This window comes from Ictalurus punctatus, chromosome 13 (genome assembly GCF_001660625.3).
Source record: "Ictalurus punctatus breed USDA103 chromosome 13, Coco_2.0, whole genome shotgun sequence".
Lineage (NCBI taxonomy): Eukaryota > Metazoa > Chordata > Actinopteri > Siluriformes > Ictaluridae > Ictalurus > Ictalurus punctatus.
Genome location: NC_030428.2, coordinates 20763425 through 20774396, shown reverse-complemented (window position 1 = coordinate 20774396; position 10972 = coordinate 20763425). Strand labels below are relative to the sequence as shown.

The following is a 10972-nucleotide window of genomic DNA, read 5'->3' as shown; positions in this document are numbered from 1 at the left end:
AATAATAATAATAATAATAATAAATATACATGTGCAATTGAACAATTTAAAGACAGGCAGTTTTAATTTCAGGTTAGAGTCTGGGTATAAATTGCCCATATTTGTGATCCATTTGGCGTTCCACAGTGGGACCTTGCCGTTGTCTTGCACCGCCTCACTGGAAATGTTGCGTGTTTTCTGACCTCTAGATCTTTCTTGTACATGCACAAAATAAGCAGATTAAAAATACTGCGCATAATATACACACAACCATCATCTGAACAGTGACCGCATGTTAACTGTTTAATTTAGTGGCTCTAAGGGGACAGACCGGATATAAGATCAATGGCGCATTTCCTCTGGTGGGCTGTGGGGAAAACAGGACTAAAGGTCAAACTAGACTGGCTGATCATCACAGCACCCGACCAAGCCGGCCCAACAGGTTAGCCTTTGGAAGACAAAGAAATACCGTTTCTGTTTACAATGAACAAACATTTAATAAAACAAAAGGCCGCATTTTTTTTTCTCCCTCTGGTGCTTTGGAAATGAAAAGACATTCTTTTCTTTGAATGTGTTGGTGTGTCCCAAACCTATTAAAGTTAATCAGTGTAATCAGTGCAGACCTCGTCAGGTTTTGACATCATGGTATTTAATAGGATCAAAAAGAAAAACCAAACACATTCACATCCTTTAGATTACAGTACGTTTGGCACATAATAAAATGCTTACACTGAGAGAGAGTGAGAGAGAGAGTGAGAGTGAGAGAGAGAGTATATCCAGGAAAAATAGGAGAGAGAAATCTCTGTTCACACAAAACTTCACCAAACAAAATCTAAAATCTAATACAAGATGTATATAATACATACAGCACTGTCATACATGATGAAATGCTTATGTACTGTAATACTGTATGCACAAATATTTAATATTCAGCCAGACAAACCTTTGTACTTAATTTAAGAGGTAATATTTTAGCTATTTCTTTTTATGTACTTAGAAGACAGACTATTGTGAATTCCTACATAGCAAATTCATTCATTTACAGTAGAAAAGAAAGTGGAAAGAACAAAGCAGACCAGAGCAGAAAGTTTGGCATGTGACAAAAAGAAGAAGCTACAAATAGTTCAATAACAATGCAGTTTCAAAGAATAAACACTTAAAACCAAAGGGAATAAAAACAGAAGTGATGAACGTTCAAAAAGAACGACGTTGGAAAAACAAAACTCTAATGATTTGTCAAACTGCCACTGAGTTGTTCACGTAAAGTTGTCACATTCCAGTAAGGTTTAATTAGTGCGCCTGAAATGTACCCTGTTTCTTTTATTGACCTCTCCGTCATGTTTGTTCACATTTTTTTTTCATATAAATAACTGACTTCACTATTAAATGTATAAGATGGACAGGGAAAACCTTATGTAAGAATCACGGAGCTGTGTAATGACAAGGCTTAGTTATCTGAAACATGCAAACGCAGGAAATGACCTGCTTATTAACACCAGAGGGTCACTATGTGTACAATAGAAAATAAATTATGACCACACACACATTGTTTAAAAGCTACATTCCACAGTTTATGCTTTATGTACATGAGTAGAGAAATAGATAGAGTGAGTGAGTGAGCGAATGAGAGAGCGAGAGAGAGAGGGGGAGAGAGAGAGAGAGCGAGAGACCCTCCTCTTTAAGTCAACATGAACATCTTGCTGTTCAGTCGGACTTACTGTATGACCCATCACTCTTCTCCATTTAATATCAGCAAGGCTCAAGGACAAGAAAGAGACAACAACAACACAAGAATAATGAACAAACAACAGCAGAAGGGTAAGAATAATAACAGAAAAAAACGTGTTCAGTGTATTGCACATGAATATCATAAACTTGTTTTTCTCTCCATACACTTAGTACATAGTACAACTCAAATAATAGCTTCATTTGCCAGACCATGCAACAGTTGACTACTCTATTTGAAGCGTTCACAGGCTTTGGAGCAGATATTATGTACATTACACACTGTACAAAGGGCAAGATGGCTACGGGCACTGGCCTCTATGTCTGCTGTTGCATAGTGGCAAGTCACTAAACACACATAGCAGCCAGAAAAAGAGAAACAATGTGTGTGAAAAACAAAACAAAACGAAAAACACAACTACTAAAAGAGATTTAAAGATGGCATGTGCACTCGCTCATGCAAACACATGCACACGGGCACGGACTGACCAGTCAACACTTTGGATCAACACAACCCACATACAGCAGGCCTTCATAACACTATCAAGAAATATACTGTATAGTAACATTATTATAAATAAAATTGCTCCCAAAATGTTCACCTGAATACACATGAAGAAATCGGACTGCACAGCACAACACATTTCATGGTCATTTATGCAGGATAACATTCTTCCTTGTTTCGACATCATTGTCACTGTTTTCTCTTAATTTCTATCAGAGATCTGATTGCTAATGTTACTACAATCATTGGTATAATCAAATTTGGTTCAACATAGTGCAATCCTGCCCCTCCTCTCCAAAAGCAGACACTCTGAGCAGTTTGGGAAGTAGCTTTAAATTAACGGAGCATCACCGAGGCTGGAGAGGCAAGGGATGGGGAAAAAAAGGAAAGAGCTGAAGTGAAAGAAGGCAAGAGGAAGCGATTGGAGGTGGAAAAGGACAAAAGCAGTAGTTGCTTCAGATGCACACCCGGACCTCTTGCCTTGACCCCAATATCAGCATTTCTGTCCACATTTATTACGCATTATCATGTGTGTGCGTGTGTGCGTGTGTGTGTGTGTGTGTGTGTGTGTGTGCCTGTTTGTGTATGTGTAAGAGAGAATGTTGTTGTATGTGTGTCTGAACAGGTGCTTAGAGGCTGACATTTAAGATAGCGCCTCTTCTCCAAAATAGGAGAAGCCCTTGAACTCATCCTGGTTGATCTGCTTTATAATGGAATCATCCACAGGGGTAAGGACAGGGTCCTCACGTGTAAAATCCTGGTCAAAGTTGTTCACGTCCTTCTTGGTTTTCTGGAAAGAGAGAGAAAAGGTATACATTTGCGTATTTAAATATACATTTGCATACTCAGTGAGCATCAGAAAGGCTCACTGGGTCTAGGGTGTGTGCTGGGAATGGGTTCCCACAGAATACAACAAGTAAAGGGTGAGGGGTCAGATATAAAGCTCTTGCAACAAAACAAAACGAAAAGAAAAAAAAAAGACAGATACATTTACAGCATTGATTTATTCAGAATTATGAACTTGAGTGCTGTAACTGAGGTTGAGGAAATGTTAGGGCTAGAATGTACACACCATGCTGACAGCGTGAGATTTGAATCTCAGTTGTTTTACATATTTAATCAAACAAACCTTTAGGTTTACGCCACATCCACTTCACGTTTAAATCCGAATACAGATACAAAAATTTGAAGCATTAAACAGATACATGTAGTGGCATTGTATTACATGCAGCGTAATAAGAAATCAGATGAAAAAATCTTCACATTTTCATAAATTGGAAATGAATTGAAGGACTGAATGAACTTTGACTGAATCAACAGGTGGATAATCTGCTTAATAATCCGCTTAATAGAAGAATAACTGCCGAGTAAAATTTTGAGTCTGATTTAGTACACAGTCTGAATATTTGAGTACATGCAGCACCTGCATGTTAACGTCACGAAAGCTGACCATTATATATATATATATTTAAGTTAAACATTTTAAAAAGGAAACATACGAAACGTGGAATGATGTTCAACTTCATCTAGCTGTTTTTTAGGTGACATGGGAAGTCAAACACATGATACACTCACAGTGGTAAAAGTGGTAAGTCATGAGAACCGTGCTAGGTAAACTGGGAAATATGGACTTCTACTATTGACTTTGTAATGAGAAATTAATGAACTCTGACGTACTGACCCACACATTGACGGTGCAAATAATAATAATAAAAGACTCTTGAGAAAATTAGACATTTATCAGATGTTTAGGTAAATTAATAAAACCCTCACGCTAGACTCCTTATGACTAAATTTACACTGTAATTACATTTAGTATAGACTAATCGAAATTCCTTGATCTCTACTATATTAAGAAACCAGTGCATGGACTTTTGATTTTATTTGAAAGTCATGTATACAACGAGGGAGAGCTATTCATTTGAAATGTTTTAGTAAAAGATTTGACTGCACCTCAAATGTTGTTCCTTATATGCACATACAAGTTCGGAGTTCTGAGGCTACATTTCTTTCTAAATCTACAATTGGCAATAATTGATCAGGACTGGTAAAAAAACTTTCCTGCCAGTAATCAGTGACTATGTATTACGTCTAGAGACACTGTGCTTACCTAGTATATTTTAATGAAAGGGACAGAACAGGGAGATGACAATTGAAACGCTTGTTTCGTTGTATATCATAAGCAAAATCTCATAGAAAACTTGCACGACGAGGAAAGCATCATTCTTGACTTGACCTGACTTTGATAAGTACAAGGATGAGATCACTTTATTCTAATAATTTCACAAACATATTGGACTATTTAAACTTTCCATAAAGGGATGCTTCTTTACTTTCATAATTGTACTTGTACAGACACTTGGTAAGCCAATGTGGTGACAGAGAAGGTCAGAAGACAGTCACATAGAAAGGCAACAGAGCAAGTGGTGGCAGCATCTACATCTAAACTTTCTGTGACCCTATGATTTACCACACACATTTAGACACAAACTCTCTCTCTCTTTCTCTCAGCTCACATACAGACTCACACAGGCACAGACCATGGGAAAGCAGAAGCAGAGCGATGTCGTTGTGGCATCTGACTTTCAGTCTAGACCACAAAGACACACTTTCAGTTAAAGTAGGCAGTCTCTAATCTGGTGGTGTGAGTTTTACTGTGTTCTGCACACTGTATACTTAATGAGTAAGAGTTAAAGTGAGCACTTAATAAATAGCATTTTTATTTTTTGCTAAAGTAAAGGGTTATGTTTACGTGTAGGCATAGCATTATTTAGCTGCATTAATAATTACATCAATGGAAGATTGTCACTAGGATAGCAAGTGTGTGTGTGTGTGTGTGTGTGTGTGTGTGTGCGCGTGTGTGTTTGAGGACTGCACTCACAATGCGTGGTTTAAATGGCGGTTTGATCTTCCTCTGCTCCAGCAAGACCCAGTCTATCTCCCGGAAAAAGGGATGAACTTTAATGGCCTCCTCCAGTCCTTGAGACACCACACAGCCCAGCCTTTTATTCGGGCTCTTCGTCATAAACTGAGAATGGAGCAGAAAATTAGACATTCAGCTTCTTCACATAACAGATCATATTCTAAGTGTTTAAAACAGGCACAACATGCCTGTAGCTCTGTGTACACATTCTTCCATTAGCAGGATCATATTGCAACACCATTATTAAGTGGCAAATCCCAAGCGTTAACTGATCCAAGTGACAAATATTACTTTGTCACTCTTCAGTAAAGGGCAATAAAAACGACATTCAACATCTAATCCACAGTAACTTAATAATGAACTCATTAAATATTTATAGATTTCACCAGGGCCTAAGTGTGCCTACATGGTACTAACACGAAGCAGAACTGCTCCTGAATGAAAAGTGCTGAAAAAGGAAGTTCAATACTTAATATAGCTGTCTCCAAAGCAACAAAACAAAGTGGCTCACAATTGAAATAAGAATAAATTTAGGTTCTGGGTTCTGAAAAATCATAAGTGGACCCACATTGCCTATAATCTGAAGACAAACTGTCTTCAGAACACTGCTAATAGATAATAATCAACACTAATAGCTGTTTTGGAAAAGAAAGCTTAGCATTGTAACATACATTGCATGCTTTTAATGGGAGTAGTGTGTTAACACTTGGAAATTCAGCGGGATATAAGGTATAATACCCGGATAATACATTAAACCATGCCAGTAATGACCTGTGGACTGATGGCTACTTTTTGCACTGAGCAGTTGCAGCCTGTTCTACTCTAAGTAGAAGAATGGGTGGGGCCATCAGAGTGCGATGCTGTCTAACTTGTGTGAAATGGCTGACGTGCCAAGTAAAAGTGTGGATCTGACTAGGATAAGAATGTGATGCTTTTCCATCAGACAGTGTGATGTGGCTTTAGTGTTGTTACTGATTTTAATCTAGAAATCTCTGTACCCTGGTTGAGTACCTGCATCCCTTTTCCATTACATGATCATAGGAGGAGTTTTCTAGAGATTGTAGGGTGGTGACATATTCCCACTTGTCACTAAAGCTAACAGTTTTTTCAAAAAGAAGCCATCCAAATGGAACTTTCTGGTTTTCAAATTCCAGTTAATGGAAATGTGATGACACACTACTACTACTACTACAACAACAACAACAACAACTACTACTACTACTACTACTACAACAACAACTACTACTACTACTACTACTACTACTACTACAACAACAACAACATTTATTCATTTACATTTTTACATTTATTCATTTAGCAGACGCTTTTATCCAAAGCGACTTACAAATGATGAAATATAAGCAAAGCAATAAATCAAGCGGAGAACAATACAAGTAGTGCTACTATACAATATTTTATAACTGAGTTCTAGGAAAGAAATGGCTAATCAGGGTCTTGCTAGGTGTACTAGAAACTTCCAGGCAAGTTGAAGCTAAACTCTGCAGGACAGTGGCACTCCAGGACAGAGTTTGGACACCCCTGAACTAGAGGGTCTACATAATGATTATCTCATGTTAATACTGCTTGTTTCATTTACATTAAATGTAGTACTACTACCACTATTACTACAACCGCTGTGCTGTACAGTCTTGCTAGAAATGTTACTGTCTAGTGTCTTCTGCACAACCCATATACCTTTCCCAGATATACTCCTGGGACCCTGGTTAGAAAGGTAACCATATTCAGCATAGGTACGACTCACTTGACAACGTAAATAACAAAATGTCGGATCTCAAATATATGTTATCACACCATGCTGTACAAAAGAGTCTGATCCCTATCAGACTCTTTTAGACTTGACTTGAAGGTAAGTGACATGACTACTGAGATACACTGCCAACCAGACGTGAAAATTACACCAGCGCCATATTTGAGAATACCTCAGGTAAACAAGTGCAATTTAAGCACTAAGGAAACCACTTGCCATTGGCTCAAATCTGACATTTTGTGAGCATATTTGTGTGTCTATATATGGGAGACAGCAAGGGCTGACAGCTGCAAAGCGCTTTCATAAATGCAATGTAGTTAAACCCACAGTAAACAGCACAAAAAAAAAAAAAGCTTTTTCCAATCCTGGTAATTTACTCTCTGATTTTCACTCCTTCGATGTTAAAAGACCCTTTTCACAATGAGGTCAGAAAACTTCGGCCTTTCCACAAAGCAGTGTATACGTACTTCTGTTTTTCCTTAGGCACGCTGGATACTTCAGGAAAATGAAGGAACGTGCTAACCAACACGAAAGATAAAGTCTAGAATAATAATGGTTACGTATTTTTATGGGTTCTCATATTTTGATTCTTTTCATAACGTTAATCATTTCCAGTTTACCATTCTTTAATGTGTAACTGCCTTGGATGGGAAAGTAGACTAGCTAGCAGCAACAAGACAAATATGCATCAATCTCGGCCTGTGTTGTTTACTGACAAGTGTTAATAAGTGTTTACTTTTTATATTAACATATAATCGCTCACCTCTGCATCCACAGCAGAACACAACAATCAGAAAAACCTGAAGGTGATGAACCTCCTCATTTTTCCTAATGGACCTGTGATAACGCCCTCTCACTGTCCCCTCATCGACAACTACATTCGAAACCATATTCCAATGCAATGTTTTGGTGAAAGGGCACAACGTTAACCATGGATACGTTACTGACTTTTATATAACAATACACAACCTATACCTAACATCAGGAATATGGAAACACGATAGCAACAAGAGTTTGAGGTCTGTATTATAGCAAATGAATCAAGAATAAGGACTTAACGACTTTCTATTTGCAGAAGAGAAAGCTAACAACCACCGTTATCCTAACTCCTCCGCTAATGTAAGCTGGGCTGAACAATACAAAAACTCTTACCTTCATAATCAATCAGGTACTGCTCAATGAAGAATTTGTATCCTTTATCAAGATTAGAATGTGTCGTAAGTGAAAATTTGTCTGCAAGTCACTGTACGTCATCTAGACGTATTTCTGGCAGATGTAGAAGGGACTGGGTAAACTCCACAGTGTTCCACTATGTTGGCGGAAGTAACCATACACTGCTTTGAGTCGGAACGGAAATTGCGTGACGTCATGTGAAAAGGGTCTATATGAAGGCTGCCAGACCGGAGAATCGGGAAGTACATATGAACACAAACACATGAACCTGCTTAAATGGAGACACCACTGAGGAGGACTTGAGTGAAGGTAAAATGAGGGAAGAAGGTCAAAGGGTAGGAAATGAACAGGAATGGGTGAAGCAGTTAGAGGAAAAGACGTCACAGAAATCATACAGAGATGGAGAAAAACAAGAAGAGGGAGGACAAAAAGAGCACTATAAGCGCAGTAGCTCATAAAGGAGAGGTCACTCACTGCTTTGAGGATGCTGACTGCCTCTTTGCTGAGCCAAACAGGGTAGAGTACATCGTCATGGAGAATAGATTCGAACAGATCATCTTCATTATCAGCTTCGAACGGTGGTTGACCTGCCATCATCTCGTACATCAGCACGCCCAGAGCCCACCAGTCGACTGATGGGCCATACTCCAACTCTTGAAGGATCTTAGAAGAGGTGTGCAATATTACATACACAGACAAGCAATGCTGACAGCAAGACAAGAAAAGTCTGAATTCTGCATTTATTTTGTACCTCAGGGGCAATGTAGTCTGGAGTGCCACAGAAGGTGGTTGTGGTGACACCATTCAGGATTCCTTCTTTACACATGCCAAAATCCGCCAATTTACAGTGACCTTCGGCATCCAGAAGAATGTTATCAAGCTTCAGGTCTCTGACAAAAGCACAGCAAGAACAAGACAGAAGGAGAGAGTGATGGGGAGAGTACTCTTTCTGCAGAGAGTAATCACTTCTGTAAATCATTAACAGAATGATTTTTTTTCTCCTGAGATTAATTGTGATTAGAGCTGAGTGACAGTCGAGATCACCAGGGCATAATAGCTCAGTATTGGCAGAATAGCTCTGCATTTCTGGTTATGATGTTAAAAGTGCACAGGTCACCAAGGTCTTTAGAAAAATAGCGTCAGATGAGCCAGGTGAACCTCATCTGCACATAACCCATGTCAACATGAGGAACCATTTTGGTGGTTAACATCAAAAACTACAGGACAATGTCAAAGTAATGGTTTTGCAAAGTACAACCATTATTTAAGGTTTAGCACCACTACTAGAGACACTCCATTATGTGAACTCACTGACAAAGGGTTATGTCTTAACAGGTCTTAATACGAACAGTAATGGCCTCATTATAGCCAGGTGCATACGGGTGCAGCATAACCACCTTAAGTAAAAAAAACAACAACAAAATGTTTACTAACCAATCTGAGAATTTGAGCACATATGGACATAAAGAATGTCTGTTTCAAGTGTGATAGTATAATTATGCAAGCTTTTATCTGTTTTATGCCCCATGTCCCCATGAGAAAAGATTTACCAATGTTGTATTACCGTCATAAAACAAATCATGCTTTAAAAGCCACTTTTAAAAATACCAACAAACAGCTCCCAAGTGGCGCAACAGAAAAGCAGCTGCCCTGTTTTCATAAGATCGCAAGTTTGAATCCCAATGATGCCATGGTCACTCATGGCTGGAGATCAAGAGAGCAAAATTGACTGCGCTCTCTAGGTGAGAGGGATGACATTACTGTTTCTCCCTTGGTGTCTGTGGGCTCATGTATGTGGAAGTGTGCAGATAAGGCCGACAGGTGGGTGGAAATAGGCAGATCACCAAATTATTGAGGAAAAATTAAATGGGAGTACAATTGGTGTTTCCTTCATAGGATCCCAGCAACTATTGTGGCAGACATTGCAATACTGTTCATGGATGACTCTTCAAGCGCAATCTTCATGGAGTGACAATTCTCTAACAAGCATACACAATTAGTGGCTTAATTTGGCAACATAATTTTAGAAGCATATTTACACTGCAAAGTTTCTCCATATTCAGAGTTGGCTTACGCAGGTGCTCAAGCTGATTTTCTGAACCAATCAGATTATTAAAACTACCTAAGTACAGTTACTGCGGATTCATGAGTAGCGTTGTCCAAGATGTTTTCAGACCACTGCATTTAAGGACTTACCTTTTAGCCCTGCAAAAAGGGGAAAGAAAATGCGGACTGATAAAGAGGATCCCTGAAATGCAGTGGAAACACAAGCCAGGAACTCTGTAACTCTAATTCCTCAAAGTTTCCATAACGACCAGTTTTCAAATGCCTTTCAAATATATATGAAATATGCTGTATGTAACCCTTATATTTGAGAAATTAATAAAGTATGGAGTCTCAGAAGTCAGAAAGGCTTGAGGCATGTAGCATCTGACTGAATGAACATGTAAACAGTCTGTACACTGAGAAGCCATTGCAGTGCCCCTAGCAGGTCATTACCTACTAGACCACCCAAAGTGCCAGCTTTCATCTTATCCTTCCATCTCAGCTGCCTTCCCCTGTTGTACCATTCCACCCAGAGTCCTGCTCTTCCTCCTCCAGCTCTGTATCCCTTAGGTCATGTCCTCAGTCACTCACTCAAACACGCACACACACATAATTTCTCAGTAACTTAAAGTTTCAATAGTGTGAGAGTCAAACTGAAGCTATCTGAAAAGGTCTGATCTCTGTGCTTAATTAACTGGCTACTGCAAAGAACGAATGGAGGGTGAGGGGAGCTATATATGCCTCCACACAATATATATGCCTTATATTTGAATTCTCTGCACACACCATTGAAGATTACACAGTGGAATCTAGACCAAGGTCAGGGATCTCAACATGCATCAATAGGAGCTCT

The 10972-nt window shown here is 38.9% G+C and overlaps 1 protein-coding gene across 1 annotated transcript in view; it reads right to left on the bottom strand.

Annotated features, from left to right (window-relative positions):
- Positions 1–606: 606 nt before the first annotated feature.
- prkcea (protein kinase C, epsilon a) overlaps positions 607–10972 on the bottom strand; it is a 68637-nt gene continuing 58271 nt past the window's right edge. Inside the window, exons 12-15 of the mRNA XM_017484202.3 lie at positions 8825–8963; positions 8548–8736; positions 5091–5237; positions 607–2999 (exon numbers count right to left, since the gene is read on the bottom strand). Coding sequence (XP_017339691.1) covers positions 2853–2999; positions 5091–5237; positions 8548–8736; positions 8825–8963 — 622 coding nt within the window. The 3' untranslated portion in view covers positions 607–2852. The remainder of the gene's footprint in view (positions 3000–5090; positions 5238–8547; positions 8737–8824; positions 8964–10972) is intronic.